The sequence below is a fragment of the Centrocercus urophasianus genome, unplaced genomic scaffold (assembly GCF_019232065.1).
Source record: "Centrocercus urophasianus isolate 14NV4802_14NV808 unplaced genomic scaffold, USGS_Curo_1.0 seq_29, whole genome shotgun sequence".
Taxonomy (NCBI): domain Eukaryota; kingdom Metazoa; phylum Chordata; class Aves; order Galliformes; family Phasianidae; genus Centrocercus; species Centrocercus urophasianus.
Genome location: NW_024884855.1, coordinates 4918620 through 4940623, shown reverse-complemented (window position 1 = coordinate 4940623; position 22004 = coordinate 4918620). Strand labels below are relative to the sequence as shown.

Sequence of the window (22004 nt, the reverse complement as noted above, 5' to 3'; positions counted from 1 at the left end):
AATTGTCTACTAAAACCCCCGGCCGTGCCTGCGCTGACTGAGGGAAGCCGCGCGGCCGGTGCCGTGCCCTCCTCAGCGCCCCCTGGCGGCGGGAAGCGGCGCCGCTCCGTCTCCATCGGCAACGCCGTAACACAGCGCGCACGCGGCCGGCTGTGGAGGGGCGGGAAGCCGCTCGGGCTGGCGGTGCTGAGCGGGGGTCCGGGCGGCGGGGCGATCCGCCAGACTGCCGGGACATGGGGAGGAATAGGAGCTGGCGAGCCGTTTCCCGCTGAGGTGAGTGTGGGGCGGGACAACGCGGCAAGCGGAGGGGCTTCTTCCTCAGTGAGGTGAGGGGCGGGCGGGGCGGGGGTCTCTGCTGAGCCCCGAGGATTTTGCCTGTTTTTCTGTTTGAGCTGCGCTGTCGGTCTCCCAGTTTCACGTGCAACTAATAAACTGCCTGAAAACCCACATCAAACAGCTTCCGGAGTGTTTTGTATAGGTGGAATAACGTAACTCCTCGTTGAAACTGCTCTCTGACTTGCTGCTGTCCTACATGCTGTGTAATCATGGTTTATAAGTTCCACCAATTTTACTGCTTTTTGGAATGCTGTATATTCTCGAGGTGTTAAGCGTTCTGCTGTGATGCTGTCATGTTTTTTCAATGCTGAGTTTATTCATGTAATGGATGCACACGGCAGGAAAGCAGCACAGTTGTAGGGCAGTGGTCAGTTCTTGGAAAAATGGGGTAAGGTCGGCGTTAGGAAATCCTGCTGGGGCTTTGTGAATGGATAGAGTCGGTAATTGCAGCTTGTGTAACTGTGTACTGTGTCCCTTCAAAAGAACATCATATATCTAATGGAACACGTAAATGACAAAATAGAAAACATAAAATCATAGGACAGTTACGACTGAAAAAGGTCACTCAGATCTTCTCGTCCAACCCCAAGCCATCCCCACCACCCACCCTGCTAAACAGCGTCCCTCTGTGCCACGTCTCTGCAGCTCTCAGACACCTCCAGGGACAGTGAATCACTGTTCTTACAGAGAAGTTGTTTTTCTTAATATCCAACCTCAACCTCCCTTGTACAACTTAAGGCCATTCCTTCTTGTCCTATCACTGTTACCTGGGAGAAGGGGCCAACCCCCACCTCACCACAGCTTCCTTGCAGGGAGCTATTGAGAGGTATGAGGTCTTTCCTGAGCCTCCCCCAGTCTGAACTGACCCAATTTTCTCAGCTGCTTCCCTTAAGACTTGTGCCCAAATGCTTCACAGCTCTGTTGCCCTTCTCCGCACATGCTCCAGGGCTTAACATTTCCCACATGAAGAACTTTAATAAGGCGTTATGATAATATACAAATATTCTTGATTATAAGGTCATCCCATAAAATTTGGTGTCTTATAGGGTGACCGGCAAAGCCAGTGTGCAAGGTGACCATCCACTACAGCAGGATTTGACTATGTCTGATCTAGAACCAGATAATGGGTTGCTGGTAATCTGTGCTAATGAGACACAGGATCTGCTGGTAGGTGAGTTTTCCTGCTAAATGGAAAGCTGGAGAAATAATACATACCCACTATAAATACACAGCATGGAAAATAAGCTGAGAAACAGTTGATTTGTTTCATTTGCAAATGCATACAGATAACGCGTTTGATAAAATCACAGAAGTCATGAAGCTGCATAGGGTTTCTTTGGAAAGATGCATTAGTCTGTGAATGTATCAGACAAATTATAAAGTAGATTGATAGTTGATACTGTGATTTTTCTTTAGAAAAGTGGAAGATGATATATACCCCTTCAAAATCTGTGAGGGAGGTTTTGGGGATGCTTACTTTTTCTTCTTTTCCAGTAATTCACAAGCGTATACCTTTATGTCTTTTACAGAACTGTTTCTTGGCTTCCTACCTACCTCCCCCAAACTGAGCTCTTTCTTTCCTTCCTTTAGCTCACAGTGGGCACTGTTGTGAAACCACTTAACTTTGTATCTGAAATTCAATTGGAAATTCGCTACCTGTGTGGTTCAGGACTATGTTGACTCAGTCGTGTTGGCCATACTGAGTTTTCCAGGCTTTTTTTCTTACGGTGCAGTTCATATAAATAAAGCAGTAAGCCTATTTCAATTGCAGAGCATTTTACTTGTCCTAAAACTTACTGGTCATCAGTTGTAGATGTACCTAAAATTATTTTGTTCTTCGCTATATACAGCCTACCTGCAGCCATCCTTATAGTTTTGTCCCACTTGAATGACACATTTCATTTTTTGTGCTGTATTTATTTTTTTCTTAATTGATCTGTAGACAACAGGAATGAAGAAAATGCTGCCTAGGAAGGTGCAAACCACAGAAGAATGGCTAAGAAACTACAGTTTAGAATCCTTGCAGTTAACATTAGAGCATCTGGTGAACGAAGGCACTATTATTTTGTAAGTACGATGTTGCACTTCCTTTAATTAGTGCTGATCTGTGTGCATCTCTGATGTTAATTGCATGCAGTGTTCCAGGGATTCAAGGAATGGTGCTGAGGAGATAGAGCTGGCAGAAGAGGCTGTTACTAATTTTGAGGCCAGAGTTTCTGAGTAAGTTTTTATCTTGTTCATGGTTTTGATGCATAACTGTACCTGTGCCATCCGACCAAACTGTCTGCAAATCTGGTTTAAAATACCAGCTACATCTGCTTGGATTTTTTTGAAAAGGCAAAAGATTTTTCTCACTCTGTAGTGCTATTCTCCAAGTTGTAAAACCTATGCAGTAGGTGATAAAATAATTTGGTTAGCACAGAATAGTGTTTGGGGAAAACAAGTACTTTGTTTTGCCTCAGTTCATATATGTTTTAAAAATCACTCATTTAAAATTAGCCTAGAGATTCTGTGTGTGCTGCCTTCCAGTCACAAAGCTTTATTTCATGAGTATCTTTAACAATTATATAGATCATTTTAAATGCATCTCCTGTCAATAAGCTCTGTGTGATGATCTAACTTAGTTTTGCCTGGTGCTTCAACACGTGGCACACATCCCTCTCCTTCTTCTCATTTGAATAAATCAGCAACTAATGAGAAAACATTTCAATAATCTGGTTTTTCAGCCTTTTCCTTCTCTAGTCAGTTAAACCTTTGGGGGAAGAAGTATTAAAATGGCTTGCCCTGTAATTGTTGGTTGTATGAGAACACTGAAAACAGTACTTTTGAAAGGTGATTGGACATGATGAAGGCCAATTGTTGATTGCATGCAAAAGAATGCCTTATCTAAAGCTGTGCTATGGCTTTTATCAGGGCGGTTGAACTTTATCAGCAACGAATTCAGTGGCTGTTGAAGGACAGCAGAAAGGTAACTTGAACTTTTCAGTTTGTGTTCAGAAGAGAGCTCTATACAGTATTAAAGAATATGTTAACCTTTGAATAGTAGTGAAAAGAGGCGTTCAGAAAGAAGAAAGATTATTTTTCTTGCTTTTACATTGGTACCTGGGATTTTTGCTTTCTAGATGTTGCCATTTTATTTCTCTTAGCAATTCTAATAGGGACCTCCCAGTGCCCTTAAAGAGGAGTAGCCAGAGCCAAGCTAAACTTTTGGCTGGAACTCGGCTGCTGTAGTTGGTGCCTCTGCCACAGCTGGTTAGTGACTCACTGTGCCCAGCTGTGCCCATGGCCAGCAATGGGAAAGGGACATAATTCTGTCTCAGGTGGGACAGGGAAACAAGGCATCCCAAAATCTGCCATAGTGATTTAACCTGAAGAAGATGCTGTGCCCAACATTAATTTTATTGTTGGAAACGATTGATAGTCTTGGAAGGGAAACAGTGTGACTCACAGATAAGGAGAAACAAGGAGTGTGGTAGTACTCTTTTGTTTTCTTGTCTGTCACTGTCTCATCTTTATGCTTGAAAGCTTAAAGTGAAAATAAATTTGTGACACCCAAATTTAAAATGCTACTGTATAGAGTATACAGAAACATTTTTAAACTTTACATAAGCTCAATATTTACAGTGACTTCTTTTTTAAGGTGTTTGGCCTTGTAAAAGGAACCAAAGTTGGACTTGTGGTTGATGTGTCTGGTCTGAGTGACAGACCTAGACTAGAGGGTTTTCAGAAAGATCTTTTGGTGAGTGATAATAGAGCAGACTTTGGCTATTGTAACATGTAAATGAAGATTCATAGCTAAGGGGAGGGAAAATCCTCTTGAATTCGTAATGTGCAATAAAGTCTTCTACTGTAGAAAGCTATTCTTTAAATGACTTTGAAATTGCAATCTTTGTCTAGATCCAAATAAATTACTGCAACTACTATAATAATAACAGCAGCTTTCTCAGTGCTTGTACCAGCATTCTCTTTGATTCTTAGCTTGTCTAAAAGAAGCAACTGAAGAGCTAGAACCGAGCCATATATAGAGTACAATTTCACTTCTTGCATTCAGGCATTATTTAAAATGGATTTGTATTACTCAAATTCCTCATTTGTGCATTTTAAATAAAACAACTAAAAAGAAAACTCAGGTTTTACTTGGTCCTAATGCTTAACCTATTGTTTAGCCCTACCCATGAATATATATTAAACATTTTAGTAATTACTTGGTTAATGAATGTGCCCTTTGTGGAACAGTACGTTCTGTTTTGTATGCACATCAACTGAAGACAAGAAAAATATTCCGTGTCTCCATTAACAAACTGACAGGATTACTGTAAGTTTGCCTGTCTTGTTTCAGTACTCCTTAGCTTAGTCACTGGTGTCACTTGTTTTGGAAGCATTTCTCTGTGGTAGCTGAAAACATTGCTATCAACTGTTTTTAGTGTATTTCTGGCTTTGTTCCTTTGTATAGTAACTCTACTAGTAGCAGCATGGATAGCAGTGCATTAACAGACTTTTTATTTGTTAGTTCTTAATAGATGAACAGCTGTGTTATAAGAAGCAATTGTACTGCCTCTCATTTGGTACAGAAACTTCACCTCTGTGGGAGAGTCCAAAAAATGTTGGTGTTCATGTGTAAGTAAGTTAGTTTCTCTGTAAAGGTATTTCAGACCAGGTCTCCATTTAATTAGAACAATGTGGAGATAATAATTAGTGTTCTTCATCTGTTGCCCCTGTGCCTTGCAGTAATCTTCGTGGTCAGTTTTATTCAGCTCCTGCACGTTGAGTGCATGTGTTCCTTTTTTTCCCTAGGCTCGGTGAAGCAAGACAGTGGGTACAGCAGCTGGCACCTGCAGGAGGCTGCAATTTGCTGAAAGCCTTAAAACATGTCCTTACAGTGAAAGAGCTGAATTCTCTGGTGATTATAATACGAAGCTGGTAAGTCCAGCTTTAACTTGGATACAGAATTGGTACAAGAGTCTGAACTTGTTAGAAAAATAGTAATGACCTACTTACTTAGTAATGAGCTTTCATCCACCAGTCACTGTGAACCAAAACAAAATTTCAGTGCTTTTATTATCATTTCTAAACACATTCAAACGCCAGTAGGAGAAACTCAGTAATTGTTGGAAGAGAGGAGGTAAAAATTATACTAAATGATTGGATTTAATTCCCGTGATTTGTTATTTCTTTCTCATTTAATGTTTTCTTTTCTGTCTTCTTCAGTATGGCCTTTTCTTCCCTCATTTGGTTACTACCATTGCTAAGAGATTTTTCTTTCTCTTTTCCATATTTACTTACTGAAATCAGCCCTGATCAGTCTCTGGAAATACTGGCAGACTATGCTCAGCAATGTATGCTAGGGAGAAAACTTCTGGTTCATGCTGTTTCATACGATTGTGGCAGTCCTGCTGCTATTGTAAGTAACTGTCAATACTCACTTCCTTAAGTCTCCTGTCATTAATTTCCTATTTTGTATATGACTTTACTGAGATTTTGAACGTGTCCTCAAAACAGGAGTGGCAAGAAAGCAATGGAAGTATCATATAATCTCTTTGGTTTTCTCTACATGTACGTTAAAGATTCTTTGTCGGTCTGTAATTAAGAATTGAATACTGACAACCCATGTTAACCACAGAGATCACCAAACCAAAGTAATTCTTTATCTTCCTATTTAAATATGTAGGCAACTGTTAAACAGCTTGCAGAAGTTGTCAGTGGCCGCTACCATTGCTACTCTTCAAAGGGAGAGGTAGGTGACAGCTAGAGAGGCAGATGTTTAGTGACTCTTCACTTTTAGAAGACAAACTGCTTATCATCTGAGTAGAAGTTTATAGCAGTGCCTGGTCACAGAATTGGTCTTCAGTTCTGTCTGCTGAGGATGTGGCGAGTTCACCTGTTCGTTCTTTCTGCAACTCAAAATGTTTTCCTAAAAAGCACAGGAAGTTTTGCAAGTATTTCTCAGTGACTCACAGCTGACAATTAGGATGAAAGTAGTGATGGGTTTATTGGAGACTGATTCAAAATAGTAAAAAATAATGTATTTTTAATAAACTTCCATATGTAGAGTCTTAGGTACATTTACACTCCATTTTACCACACCAGACAGTTCTGCACGGCTGCACACACATCAAATAGTAAAGCTGCGCGTGGTTGATATTTGAGTAGCAGTTAACTTTTTTCCCCTTGTTTCTGTACGTACAGAATTCTGACAGTAGTGATGTTAATCTGCTGCTTCAGGAATCACACAAGGCTCAGGACCTACTCCAGAGTATCAAGCAGACTTTTCAAAGGCGTGTTGATGGCTCACTTATTAGTGGAATAGCAGATGTAAGTGTGTGTATATATATATATCCCCACAGGTACCTTGAAGTATCAGAGGTAGAAGTCCTTAGTGTTCACAGGATGAAAAAAAGAACATATGATTGTTCAGGTATTTTGATAAGTGAAGTCTGAATATTATATATTGGCCACCTGTTGTAAGAGCAAAGTAAGGCCAAAATGGCAAATTCTCCAAAATGTCTTTTCTCCAAGAAAATAAACTAAAGTGCTCTTGATGAAATTTGGATGAGAAAGTAAATACATCTCTTGTTAATTTTTCCTCCTGTGGAATGTTTGGAGAAATTTTAGTTCTACTTTGGCCTGACAGGGAGATTATTTTCTCATATCTTTCTTTCAGCCTGTGCAGATGGTCAGAAATGGAAATATATCTCTTTCTTTTGCTGTACTGTCATCTCTGTACTTCCCTGGAGCCTGGAAGCTTTGAAGTTTGCTGAGTTCACCTGTAATTGCTGATCTTTCATGCTGAAAGTTTGTCAGTGCTGTTCTATGAATCTGTGGCTCTGGAGGAACTTTTGTATTAACAAAATAGTCTGTCACAACAACTGTGAAGTGGACAAGATTGCTTTTAAAGTGGCAGTGAAATTTTCCATCAGCTGTCTTTGCATGTGTGGTTATCTGACCTGAGACATTCCAGGCTAGAGGTAAAATGGTCATCTATGAACAGTATTTCTAGCTCTGCTTCTCCTCATTCTCTCTGTTGTGTGCATGTAATACATACATTTTTTTTTCTCTCATCCAACCTTATAAATATTAAGAACCATTCAGACTACATAGGAAGCAGAAGTCACCCTGAAAAAATGCTGACTGTCCTATATCCCTAAATAAAAGCATGCCATTTCAGAGACATATTAATTAAATCTTTTGTATGAAAAAGTGTCTCCAGATTTCCATTAATTTATAAAAGATAGGTCTCTTACACATTTTTTTCTAGGTGAAAGAGTTCTAATGTCCCATAGAAGTTTGTTGACTTGTTTGCATTGTTTTGAATGAATGGAGAATGTGTTTCATTTTGATTTTCAGATCAGTACACGTAGGAAATGGAGAAGTCAAAATCTGGTTTGTGTATGATGCTGATGGTTTTCCTACCTTTTTTAGCAAAATAACTGTCTGTTTTCCCTTGCACAACTATGATGTTTTCATTTTCCCTGTGGATTTTTGCATGTGGCTGATGGAGTGAAGTTACTGGAACACTGTCCTGCAGAATCTATTTCTGGGAGGACCAGTCGTAGCTGTTTTTGAAGTGTTTTAATGACTGCAATCTCAGCACTCTAAACATCAGTAAAACTAAAATTTTATGCTGAATGTTTAGATTGAGTGTGAGGGAGTGAAAATATGCAAAAAACTTGCAAGATGTTTTCTTAAAATCCATTTTAGGTTTCCACAGAAGTTGCAAATGCATCAATTCCTTGCTTCCTATCAAGGCCTCCAAAGCATGAAGGACCATTAATTATTCAAACACCACGCTTCCTGGCCAGAACTTCAACAGAATGGCTAAAGACAAATGGATTGAAAGGTAGCACAGAAGGAAAAGCGTAACAGATATGAAACAGGAAATAAAGATAGAGAATATGTTTTATTTAATTTTTTTGTTCCTTGCTATAGCTAAGAAGTTAAACCTTTATCAAGTTTTGGCTCCCAATGCTTTTTCTCCTGTGGAAGAATTTGTACCAATTCTTCAAAAAACAGTATCATCAACTGTACACGAGGCAAGTGATGGGGACCTGCTCCTTTTCTCTTGTTGGGTTTTTTGTTTGGTTGGTTTGGGTTTTTTTTGTTTGTCTGTATTTCTTTCTACTGCTACTTTTTCTAATTAAAATTGGTGCTTTATAAGATAATGACATTCTGTGGGTTTTGACTGAAATTTGAGATGTGCAGCCGTAGCAGATCAGAAATATATTATTCTTAAGAATAATTCAGCAGGAAATTCCATGCTCTTGTAACTTATATAGGCTTCTGTAAGCACATAACTGTTATTTATCCTTCTAGAAAGCTATGATGCAGTTTGAATGGCATGATGGAACTGTGAAAAATATTCATGTTGACCTGCCGATATTACACAAGTATCAGGTGGGTTTTAGTAGGGACACAACCTTGTCAGGGTCAATTACCATCTAATTTTTCTGTATTACTTGCAAGAGCAGCATTTTAGGCTTTACTGTGTTCCTCCAGCACTCTTATCATGCATGTGGATGATTTATCTTTCCTAATGCGAGTGTTGAAAAATGATTTAGATGTGTTTCCAGCATTTTCAGCATTGGAAAGCAGAAATCATTTTCAAGTTCTTTACAGAAGGCTCTCATACTTCTACTTTGCAGTAAGGTATCAGTAATATGTACAAGTTGGGCATTTGTAGTTAATGTTTTAGCGTATGCTCAGCTGTTCTTTATACTTGGAATGAATTCTGAATATTGAGACAGCATGTTGCTGCAAATCACATCATTATTTGAATTAGTTGAATACTGAGCTGCACTTGTCTCTGCAGAGTCTTCGTCTCTACTAGTCAAAATTATTTTGTGTGTTTGATGAATACACCTTTTGCTGGTGTGCCTCCTATGAGGAGAATGTAGACATTGTGTGGCAGGGACACTGCAGTAAATGCCACCTGACTCTTGGGAAACCATAACACCAGAACCTGAGTTCTAAATCCTTCCAGTGACAGCTTGCGTGGAGTTTTTTTTCTTTCTTCTTCCAAAATGAGTGTGCTGGGAGGAACAGCTGCAGTCTGCAGATTGCTGGGCATGAGTGGGCAGTGAATGCTGCAGCTTTGGTTCTGCAGCTTAATGTGAACGGTGAACTACGGTGGAGAGATTTGAATCCTGGGAAAAACAGGAGGATTGTGCAACGTGATTTGATGAGCAGAGGCTCACAGTGCTTTCAGATCCAGAATTTCACATCTTGCAATATGGACAAGAACTGTTCTCAATCTGGGGCATAACGCTGGTAATCACAAAGCCTCGTTATGCTTTTTGTTAGCAGGAAATTAGTGGGAAACTACTTTTATGAAAGAGTATAAGAGTGTTGAGCACACCCTGTCGAGTAGGCTTGGAAGGCTGGGTAGAGTTCAGCCAATAAAGCTGATGATACTAATTGCCACCTTTAGTTTGACAGATCTGGGCAATACTTATCCAATTCTTACTCCTTGCCTTCCAGTCTGCAGCTGTGTGTTTAAACACTGGTTCTCAATAGTCTTTAAGGCCTTGATGGTGTGATTTCCATAGCAAGCAGTGCGGTGTCTGCATTGTAAGACTGAAGGGGTCAATGAAGAAAATTTTACAAGACAAAAAGTAGAAAAGCATCCAGCTATGTACTGTCTCACCCTAGAGATAGAAAGATGGTGATAAATAAGAAAGATGCAGAGTAGTCCAAGTTGTTTCCTTTTGGGTAGCATATGCAGCAGTGTCAGTAGGTAAGTCTCTGGTAACACCTTATAGTTTCTTTCCGAGTTCCATGTCCCTTTTCTACCTCGATTTGTCCTCATGCATGTAATGCATACATGTCTTGTGAAGGTCGTGTTCTGTAGAGTTGGGACAAATGGCCTTAATGTCTTCAAGTCAATATGGTGTTAAAAAAAATGGTATGTGTTTGAAAATATTTTAAGTTTTTATTTTAGCTGTTATATGTTATTACAAATGTTGCCTGAAGGTGGTTGGTGGTTTATTTTTTCTGGCCTCTACTTTGAATCATGCTAACAAAGAGAAGATGAAGAGAATATTTTAGACCCTATGTTGGTCATTTTATGTTTATCTCATGGATTGTATTCTGCTATCTTTACTAATAATAAAATGGTACCATTAAAATGAATGAGAATCATTACTATGTTTTAATGTTCTGGATTAAGCATTTGGTTACAAAATACTTACTTGAAAATCTTTATTTTTATCTTAAATTTTCTTTGTTTTATCCACAGAAACTCCTTGCCAAAATGGTAAGAATCTATGAGAAACGAATTAACTGGCTGTCTGTTGCTAGCAGAAGAATTTGGGGAAGTGTTTGTGAGAGGAGGTATTGTATTCTGGCAGTCCTGGTTTTGTGTATTGGTGGTGATTTTGATTTGTCAACCCCTGCTTTACGTGTAAATGAGCACTGAGGATCAGAGGGCACAAAACGGTCAGATGTAGAGACAACAGTTGCAGATAGGACCAGTGCAAGCAATCCACTTTTGACAACAGATACTGATATTCATTCATTTACTAATCTAGTGAATTTACAGTTATTATCAGTCTACAAAAAACTGCAATATCCATTAAATAAGACAAGACTCTTAAATTTCAGTTATCCAGCAAGTAAGCGTTTGGGGAGTGGTCTGTCTTAAGCCATGTATACCTGGTGTTTGTGGCCAAATGTCGTGCTTATGTCAACTCTCATACCCCTTCCTATTAGTACTGATACGCAGAGTGTTTCTGTACAGCCTCTTATGGATTCTTATCAGAAAGATAAGTTTCAACCGAGTTTCAAATTTCTGCCTCCAACTGAACTGCATTGCAGTGCCAGATGACAAATGCCAATGCAGATTTATCAGAAAAACTTCACATTTTTTCACCACGTGAGAATTGAGCTCTTTAGCTGATTTTGTTTGAGGATCATCTTCAATAATAACAACAATGATAATTAACAATGTGTCTGAATCTTCAGCAGAGGTCTCCCACCCAACTTCAGTTGCGTAATTGCTCTTATTGTCTTGCTTGCAGACACTGAATATGAAGTTTCAGAGAAGATAGCATAGGCCACTGTTACCAGGGAACTCTTTGTTCATTCATCAAGGACTGAATTGTGTAGGGCACACCTGTCCCACTGACTTCCATAACATCTGTGATACTTTCCATAAGCACTGCTCCCAAGATACCCCTTTCCATTCACAGTGACCATCCTGCATGGTCTTCACAAGCACACCTTGATATGAGACCATACTGAAGATCATCATTAATAGTTTCTTTTTCCCAAATAGTTAATATCAGTTCCAGGTAACATCAATCAGCTGATGTCTGGGCAGCACTGTTTGTCAGTGACTTGCTGGGAGATAATTCCATTTATCTTTGGAATGATACTGTGTAGCTTCCTGCAATGATGACTGGAGAAAGGACAATGAACTATCCAACAACTCTTCTTGTTGGATAACAGCCAAGTTTCAGCCATGTTCTGGATATTCAAGTACACAGAAGAAAGAGGAGCTGATGAGGGTTCAGTAGCCAGTATGTGCCTACGTGTGCCAGTACACTGATTATTGCATAGCTTAAGGAAGATAGAAATTTCTGTTAATATATTTTAAGAATCTCACTTTAGATTGTACAGATTATTGTTTTTATATAGACAGTACATATACATTTTTATACATAGCTAGATGTTTTCTTTGGTGAGCTCAAGAATGCAGTGAAGATGACAATATGCAATTAATTTTGTTTTTTTGAAATAACATGTTTCTTGTATAGGGTGGTTATACTTGTTGATATATCAGTGCCAAACTCCACCTGCATCATCCATATCCAACATTCTTTGCGACTCCTACTGGAAGAACAAATGTCAAATAAGGATTGCTTCAATATTATAGCGTAAGCAGCTACTTTTGGTTGTTGTAAAATAAATGTAACTTTGCAATGAAAGAAGTGTGTTGGTAGACTGTTGTTACCAACGGGGATATTTTAGAATTTTACTTGTATTTCACATGTTGTGATGAAGTAGTTGCAGGAGTAGCACTGACAACACTGCTTGCTAAATGTATGGATCAGATGTATAGAATTAAATTAGTAACTAAAATAATCATTTTGTTTTGGACTGACTGAAACTGGTTGGATGAGATTCTTGTATTGTTCATAACAGTGTGAATGCACGTGGCAGAAACTTTTGCTAGAAGAAGGTTTTAGAGGTGTCTCAGCACTACTGAGAATGCACTTTAAATTTTAAAGTGACTCCAATACTTCTTTAATGTTTAATTCTTCTTAAACTTCTGTTCTCACACTGCCAGTCAGAAACATATGACAGAGCAGCTGGGCAGATACCTGACTGACAGCTAAAAAAGACAGACTTATGGAGGTTCAAAATTTTGGGGAGAACAGAACCCTTACTTCATAAGATGAATGCAGGCAGCATCTCTGGGTTATTGGTCTGGGCAGTATGCTGTTTGTCTGTTGTTGTTTTGTTTCAATTGCAATCCTGCATTACCTCTGCTGAGCTTTTACCAGCTCATTTAGCATTCTGATCAAGAAAAAAAATGGAATCTGGCCCACTGCTTTGAAAATACGACTACGCCTGAGTGATGGATAAACGTGAATAATTAAGTGGTGTGAAACTGGAAACAGGTAACAATTTTACCTGTATGACACCCTAAATCAGATTTTTTGTCAGATAATTCTGCTAGTTCTTTTGTTTGTTTTAAAGCACAATGTGAGAATTCATTGCTGTTTTCTCTAAAAGATTTGGGAGCCACATTGTGCCTTGGCAGATGGAACTGGTTCCTTCCCAGCCTGAAAACTTACAAAAAGCTTGGAGGTAGGATCAAATTCCTTTCCCATACTTAGGAATTAAGTGAGCATAGATACTGTGAAACAGACATAACAAAGAAATAAAATGAATCAGCATTCTGAACAGTTTAGACAATGAAGTATCACAAAAATACTTCGCCACGAACTGTTCTATAGTGATGGTTATAGATGGTTTGTAGTGAAAATTGTCATAAAGTTCAGTGTCTTTGTATTTCATATGTGTATAGAGTATGTCAGTACACAAATACAGACGTTTTTAAGAAATGCACAGGTCACAAAAAGAATTTAAAATTACTTCAAATTCAGCTGAGATCTGGAAGCTAAACTGTTTTTCCCCATACACACTGAAACTAAATCTCATGATCCTCTTCGTGGAGTTATATCCTCAGTAGTTTCATTATACCTCTGTGGTTTTCTTTTATTCCTGTCTGTTCTGCTATTACAGTTTTTTCCCACATAAAATTAAGAGGGAATTCTTTCACCTCTGTGCTCTGAAACTTACCTTAAAAAGTAGTTTGCTGTAGTGGAAATACAGGAACTAGAACAAATGTTTTGAATGCTTGTATAATCTGATTTTGGTGGCTGTTATCAAAAAAACTACAGATCCCAGAGCAGTATTATTTAAGATTCAGAGTTCTCTCACTGCTTTTAGCAGAAACAAAAGCTTTTCTCAATTCACTCTTTGAAATGTAAACTTCTCAGGTGGGTATTGAGGTTGCAGTGCAGTGGGAGTAGGAATTTCATGAGTGCTCTCAGAAGAGCTGTGGAAGTAGACTTCAAAGAAAAGGATAAACACAAGTCACAAGGAATTTACCTACTGACTACTGGAATACCTGATCAGGAAACAGTGAGTATCTTTACAGGTTTTACAGTTCTTCTGTAAATTCCCATCAGAATTAATCTCAATTTTATTTTTTCCTCTCTTTTGTCCTTTTGGCTATTTTTCATAACTTGTTGGCAGAATACTTCATTACATATCTATGACTGTAGTGGTCATACAGCTGTTCAGGTTATAGTCCTGTGCTGAATTATGCAGGTTAAGAGTGCTTGCTCATCAGTTCAGGAAAAACTGGAGCAGATGGAAACTCACCTATGACATGGAGAGACTTCTGATTTTGATTTATTTTTGCCTTATAGCACACAATCAGTGCCTACGTGGCTGAGGCTTGCAGAGGTTTTGATTTGCAGCTTCATGTCTGTCTGTTCAGTGTAATGGAGGATGCTGACTCCTGTGGGATTATTCCAGCCCGCTATGCTACCCCGACAGAAACTGCCATTGCTTTTAAAGAAATAGTACAGGCTGCCAATGGGAGATTTCATTGGTTTGGAGAAGCAGGTAAGTGAAAAGGAGAGACAGCACTTCATTCTTTATCGTTCATTAAATAATACCTATCATTGCTTTTTTTTTTACCTCTAGTTAAGTCTAGTTTTAAGTTTAGTTTAGCACTGAGATACAAACATAAGTCTTAGTTTAATTAAGGCTTTTGGCTATCTTAAAGAATATAATAATGCAGCATTAATTTGAGTTTTTCTATTCAAATTCATAGAATCGCAAGGTTGGAAATGACCTCAAGATCATCTAGTCCAACCACCCTGCCATTCCCAGTACCACAAGCTACTAAACTGTATCTCGTAATTCACTGTTCTTTCATTCACTGTTTTTTGCTAAATATTTTAAAAGTACACAGTTAAAATTTATTTACTAGTGTAGTAGGCAAAGACTGCATAACAAATGGGAAACAGGGCTTTTTTATTTTTATTTTTTGTTGTTGATATTTGACATACTCTATACTTTTCTGTACACTTAAAAATAATGACTAGCATATATTTGATTATCAGGTATTTTTGAAAGCGATGATATCACTGTTCTTGTATCTGAAATGGAAAAAGCAAAGAACTACTCCCAAAAGGTATGAATGATATATATCTTCTGAAATTATGCTTTTCTTCAGAATAAAAAGGAATAGCGTTTGTTCAACTGGCAGTGCAGAAAATTGGACAGCATGAAATTCCTTGTAAGACAGAGAGGAAAACTCGAGAGTGTGAGAATGGCCACTTAGAGCAAACACGGACTGGGAAGCAGTGATACAGTAGCACTGCAGTGATGGCTGTTAGTGTCCATGGTTTCCTATCAAATATAAGGAGTTCACATTTGAAGTGATTTTCCTGTTTGTTGCCAATCCTATGATAGAGGATTCTATCCAAGTGCACAGATACTTGAGTGAAATGGTTCATTTACTCCTTTAAATCACAGCGTAGGAAAAGGTTGTCAATTGCACAGTACATTTCTCTAATATTAAAAAAAAAAGGTTTCCTGAAGCGTAGTAAGGGTGTAGAACTCTTCAGTCTCTCCCCATATTACATGCGTTTAACTTTTTCCCCAAGATATGGAATACATTTGCTTGGGCAGCATGCAGCCTGGCTGTATGAAAGCTGTTTCTTTCTGAAGTGTGAATAGAAGGATATGTGCAATGAGATGTCTGGCCAGAGATCAGAGCAGGTCTGAGATGAAACTTTTTGTTGGTGGTGCTGTGTTTTGTATGATTTGTTTCGTAAAGAACAACTGGTGAATATTCAGTAGGATCTTAAGTATTTTGGTATTACTGTTTAATGGCTGAATGTATTCGGTTCATCTGCTGCTCATTTCTCCTGGGCTCTGTGCATGTAGCGTTCCTTTTTCTTTTAGAGTGTTTGCTCAGAGCAGGGAAGGTTTACTTCCCATGTGTTTTAGGAAGTACAACACAAAGAGGTTATGAGTTGTTAAGCATCACCTGATTATTATTTTTATGATAAATAAAACAAATACCAATTTTATTAAATACAGGATGTCAGTCTTTGAAGTGTCATGTTTATGAATTACTAAGCAGCGTGAACTTCCATTTCAGTGTGCGTTCTTAGTGGAATCCTTAAAGCAACGTTCAGGAAATCAGCCTGCTGATCCACTTATAGCAGAAGCAGGCGCAACCGTGGCTGTCACAAAAGAGAAAAGAAGGCCGCAGAAGTTGCCATCTCCAAAACCTACAGCTCTGAGTCTGGCTAGAATGGTTTGAAATCCTTCACAGTTCCATTTTAAGATGCAGTCTGTTTTAATTAGTGATATTAACTGGCTGTTATATGCTGGTCTTTGTAAGAGAAGTGCTCAGGCTGAAAATTTGAAAATTTGTAATAACAGTTCTGTGACTCTACTATGAATTTACATTTTAATTTGCATTCAAAGTGCTACACAAAAAAGTACACCTTACTAAATCCTGTGAAGTAATTAAATATAACTGTAGTGATTAAATAACATTGTAGTATCTAAAATTGTCTAAATTGCCCCTCCTCTGACCTTAAAAATTCAGTCTTTAATAGAAGCAAAGGCAAAGCAGAAACATGCTTTATGAAGTTGCTTTTATTTAGCAAGTCCATCCATTACCATACTATACTCTCCTTCATGTCACAAAAATGCTCCAACCTCATCTGACCTTAAATATTAGTCTTCAGTTTAATGGCAGCAGAAAGTCGGCAAGAAAATTAAAACAGAGCAATTAGAGTTATTAACCTAGCAAGAAATTGCAAATTAATGTGTCATAATGGCAACCTGCTGGCTAGTAAGAAGAGCCAGAGTAAAACAGGAATTAGAGAATAATGGAAGATAGTTCCAGTTTTGAATAAGTTAGGCAATTATGGTACTGTATGGTTAAAATACTTGTTAATTTCTTCTCTCTTTGTGCTTATAGCACATCAAAGACAAACACTGTGCGGAGAAAAACGCCTCCATCAGAGTGCCGGCGTGGCGTCCCACCAGTGCAAAAGCAGAAATTCCACCAGGTCTGCATGGATGAGGGGCTTCTTGTCTTTACTTTGTTTGGGAGTTGCTAAAAATAAAGTACTAAATTAGAACTGAAGGATTTAAGCTTTTAGAAACACTAGCAGTATTTATCTGAAGACAGAGCAATAGGGAACATTGCAGTTTGTGAAATGCCTCTAAATGAGTTGTAGATGTGATCTGTCTAGATTAGGAGAGGAAGAATGCTGCCCAGCTGTATAACTGTTTCCAGGTCATTTGATTGAATATCCATCCTGTATCAGAAAACATAAATATATGTGGTGGAAAGAAGAGCCTTCCTTTGTCGCATGCCTGAAAACGTAATTAAAACCCCACCTGTCTTTGTTTACAATTTATACTTTTTTTTGAAGTCGCAACAGTTCAGAGATTTATTTTTAGTTTTATGTATTTTTTGTTAATTTTCTTGTAAGCAGTTGTTCTTGGTGTGCTCTTCTACTTATTTATGATCCAGTAATAAAGGAAAACTGTAACACAAATGTCAGGTTATCTGAAGAGCTGCATCCTGCAGCTACTGCTGGTGCATGGAACAGCTCTTAAATTGATTCCAACCCCAATTTTTCAATTCTCATAATTTTCCTGTTTTGTTCTTATAGCTTTGCTAACATCTGCAGGGTTTTGGTTTTTGTTTTGTTTATTTGTTGAATTTTTGTATTAAATTTGGGCCTTTAATACCGACTGATTGATATCAGATTCTTGATATTCAGTAACTTTTACAGATCTGGGTTCATATTTGCATGAGGTGTTGTATGCCATGATAACTGAATGTTGCAACAAATGCTTTGCTTGTTCTAAACCCCTGATCTTTTCAGGTTATTTAGTATGACTGATCATATTTATAACTTATATATAATTCATAATTTATAAATTATTAGTGGCAATTTATACATTGTAAAGATTATGGTTTGATTTGTATGTGACAAATTCTATAATATAGATTCTTCTTAATTGTTATCCAAGAAAAGTATGTGTAACTGTGGCAACTGAAGAACTGGATTGCATGTCAGAGTTTTATCCTCAGCTGAATGAAGTCATCATTTACGGTGTTGCTGGTTGTTGTTTTGTTTTCTTTGTAGTACAAACAATAAAACAATGGCCTCAGGCTGAGAACAGAAGAAAATATAAACCAAGGAAACAGCCAGAGTGTTCTGTGTCAGTATTTTATACTGACAAAGGAAGAAATGTGGGTATGTGTTACCAAGGTGTAATGGGTGAAGCCTTTTTACTGGCAGTTATTATAATATAACACTGTTTGGATACTAAGTCATGCATAATCAGCTGTAAATAATGAGTGGAAGTGAGCGTCACTTATCAAATAGGGGTGGACTTGGGGTTTTCTAATTTGACTTTTGGTTAAGTGCTCTGTGATCTTCTGGTCAAAGATGCTTCAAGGAAAAATGCTGTCATGCCTTAGATGATGAGAAGATATTGTTTGGATTTTTTTAAAGGTAATGTTGAAGATAAAATGACTTATTGTGTATTCCTTCATACAGAAATTTTGAATTTTGTCAAATGAAAAATCATGTGTGAAATACTTGGGGTTTTTCTGTTGCTGTTTGGTTTGTTGGTTTTATTTTACCAACAGGAATATTTTCATGTGGCTCCAAAAGGGCTATGAGACCATGTGTGAAGAGCTATGAAGAGGTAACCTAATGTTCCAAGTGTTTCTTGCTAGGTGCAGTATTCCGAAGTTATCCAAAGACTGTTTGCATAAGAAAGCATGTTCCCTCTGTCAGATTGCCAAAAAAAGAGGAAATCTGTTCAAGCAAAGAGGTATTTTGCTCCTTACCAATAAATAGCCATTTTAGAATTGTTAATATGAATTAATGTGAACATTTGAATTGTGATTCTGTACAACGTATTATTACTTGAATAGTTCTAAAATTTACTAACAACCAATTGCACCTTTTGTTTGTCTTACAAGTGGCTGACAAAGTACAGTATTAAAAAGCTTAAACTGGAATTGCCCAGACTGATGTTTGGTCCAAGCTGCACTCACCAAAAGAAAATTGTGGAGTCTCTGCACAAGAAAGTGTCAGCAAAGTACTGCACTATCTTCCCCAGTGTAGAAATCAATGTAAGCTTTTGTAGATTTTATGTACCTACATCATTGAGAGGCTTTGTATTTGCTAAAGCAGTGCATATTAATCAGTGTTTGTGAGATGCCAGTCTTATGTCCCCTCTACTATTTCTTGTTTTTCATTCTAAATGAACATTCTAGTAGAAAACTAGAGAAGGCCTCTATTCACCACAAAAGATGATTAATATATTTGAAATGCGAACAGCATGGGATCTTTAGAATGTATGGCATCTCCTCTGTTCATCCAGTATGAATAGTAATATAAAAATTTATTTTTAGGGAGAGCTTTGAGAAATCAAATGTGAGGGGAAACGACAAGAATGTTGTATATTGCTTGGTTTGGTTTGTGCAGTGACCAGAAAAACATAACAGGTTAAAGTTAGGATATTACTGGTTTATTATATCTATGAAAGTGTCAGAAGAAGTGCAACAGATGCATCTCTCCAGACAAGTTATTTAATTTTGTTGCTTGAAACAACAGGCTGAAATAAGAACCAGGTTTTCCTAATTTGGGTAAAGCAGTTGTTTAGTAGCAACTGAGTTATAGAAGTTTTTTATGCTTTTTCATAGAGTTAAAGATTAAAAAATCCTAATGAAGGGACTACATTTGTAACAGTTGTTAACGTAAGGTACTTTTGTATGAACAATTTTTCAGGGGGTTGTGAGACATCTGCAGGTTCAATCTAAAGAACTGGAAATCTACATTGAACAAATGGAGAAGGTGTTGCTACGCTACCTGCAGAGAATACAGTGGCTTCTGTCAGGTATTGCTGTGCATCTTTCCTATAAAGCATGGCCTGTCGTGTCTGTCCTGTGATTTGGAGCAGCATAATTGTAAAATTCCATTTCTTGATTGCTTTTTGTTTCAAACTCTGCTCTGGAAACCCAGTTTTCATTTTTCTGTAAAAAAATATCTCTCTTGTTTTAGCAATAAGCTTTTGTTTGTAGACAAAATCATTAATGAATTGTGTGCTTGGCACATGGTTTGAAATTATTCGAGTGGTAGCAGCTGCCTCTTTTAATTTTAACACGGAATCACTGCTTTTGAAAACTATTTTGATTTGTTACTCATAAATAATTTTGTTAGGAAATGGTTACTTTTTTTTTTTCTGTATTGCAAAGTTCAGCCTGTTTTTAGTGCAAGTTGTAATAATTGGCTAGTAACTAATGCTTGTTAGTACTAGAAATGGTGGAAGACAATCCTATCACTAATCCTTGAACAACCTCGTTTCCTCTCATATTAGAATTTGTTATGTAGAAATGCATCCAGAGTAATTCCTGAAGATGGAAGATTTTACCGTAGGCTCAATAAAATCATATGTTTAACATCATAAGTCTTTGTAATAACACTTAGTTTTAATTATTCTGGTGCAGGAAGTCGAAGATTCTTTGGTACCATTTTAGAAGCAAATGTCTGTGTTTTGATTGATACATCTGGTTCCATGGACCCATATTTGCCACATATCACGAAGGAACTTTCCTCCCTTATCTGGGAGCAGCTGAGAAAAAATGAAGTCAGGTATAATAAACTGCTGATAAACATCGCACTGCTTCTGCACTACTTCTGTAATTAAGAAACAATACGTAATAATCTGTTAGGAAATACTACTTCTCTGGAAGAATGGTCAGGCACTGGAATGGGCTGCCTAGGAAGGTGGTGGAGTAACCAACTCTGGAGGCATTCAAAGAACGTTTGGACACTGTGTTGAGGGACATGGTTTAGTGAGAACTGTTGGTGATTAGTGGATGGTTGGACTGGAAAAGACCATGGGTCTTTCAGCTGACACAGAATAACTTACGTTTTCTTACCCTTTATTCCAATAATTGGTGGTTGGTTTTGTTCTTTTGGTTTTGTTTTCTGTTTCAAAAGTGTCTTATACAACGTGACTGCTAAGACTGGTTAGATTTAAATGTTGTGGGCCATCTTTCTCCCAAGGTTTAACCTGTTGAGATTTGCAGAAAATACAGAGAGTTGGAGGGAGCATCTTGTAGAGGCAACTGATAAAACATGTCACGATGCTGTGCAGTGGGTGTCCAAATTCCATGCTCATGGTAATACCTGCATCCTTATGGCTTTACAGGTTAGTAAATTGTGTATAGTGTTGGAAATATCCAAATAATTTTCCAGGACAGTATCTGTGATAAAGCAGATTTTATCTGCAGTTCACTGGTGGGCCTCCAGCAAGCAGGAGTGCACTCACTAAGCAGTGTTACATCTTTTATCTCCTATTGCCTGACGCTGATCTCTTTCTCCTCTGGTTCCTCATTGGCTGAGTACTGCAGGTTCACACTCTTTCACAGCGCTTCACTAATCATACAAATACCAAGTAAACACACATCCTTGCCACCCAAACACAAATATCTTAATTGGTTAATTGCCTTCTAACAGTCGCTTTCTTAACAAACATCTGGTTATAACTTCTGGATGCCCGCTTTACAACAGAAACATAAACATAAACATAACCTCTTAATTGTTTGATTACCCCCTAGCATTTGTGCCCTTTACAGTGCGTCATTGTTCTGTGCTGTGCTTGCATAGAGATAAGCTTGGAAGGAGGATGGAGGGGAGTGTCTTGGAGCCTGTCAATGGCATCCTAACATTCCCACAGAGTAGGATGGTTCTGCTTTGTGTAAAGGCCCTGGCTCCTCGAAAGCTTGTTAAATGTATTTCACTTCTGCTGGCCTAATGAACAGCCTTACAGTGTGTTTCCCAGTTCAGAATACTAAACCCACATTGTTTAGAACATTTACAGTCTATTGCAGCTTTTGAGAAAGAATTTGTCACATAATTTGGTAAGTATCTTTCTAAAATATGTTACTAATATGTATGTAGTATTTCTACTTTTCACATCAGCTATTTCTAAGGATATGCTACAGCTTACTTCTTTAGATCAATTGCCCTTTTCAATATCCAATGCAGAAACAGCATTTTATCCCAGTCCCACAATAGTGTGTTGGAGAT

General features: G+C 38.0%; 2 protein-coding genes across 3 annotated transcripts in view; both read left to right on the top strand.

Annotated features, from left to right (window-relative positions):
• The first annotated feature begins 250 nt into the window (after nt 1-250).
• Nucleotides 251-16186, top strand: VWA3A (von Willebrand factor A domain containing 3A). The gene is made up of 21 exons (XM_042827693.1): nt 251-273; nt 1383-1507; nt 2279-2403; nt 2482-2556; nt 3250-3304; nt 3977-4075; nt 4847-4953; nt 5131-5256; nt 5629-5737; nt 6005-6070; nt 6523-6648; nt 8035-8173; nt 8263-8366; nt 8647-8727; nt 10568-10662; nt 12087-12206; nt 13069-13143; nt 13839-13983; nt 14274-14472; nt 14976-15046; nt 16022-16186. Exons 3-21 carry the CDS (start codon nt 2288-2290, stop codon nt 16184-16186), a joined length of 2073 nt encoding a protein of 690 aa, XP_042683627.1. The 5' UTR covers nt 251-273; nt 1383-1507; nt 2279-2287.
• Nucleotides 16187-20471: 4285 nt separating this feature from the next.
• Nucleotides 20472-22004, top strand: part of LOC122165068 (putative short-chain dehydrogenase/reductase family 42E member 2) — a 29947-nt gene continuing 28414 nt past the window's right edge. For both annotated transcript variants that reach the window (XM_042827698.1, XM_042827695.1), the window contains exon 1: nt 20472-20561. In XM_042827698.1, coding sequence (XP_042683632.1) covers nt 20552-20561 — 10 coding nt within the window. In that variant the 5' untranslated portion in view covers nt 20472-20551. The remainder of the gene's footprint in view (nt 20562-22004) is intronic.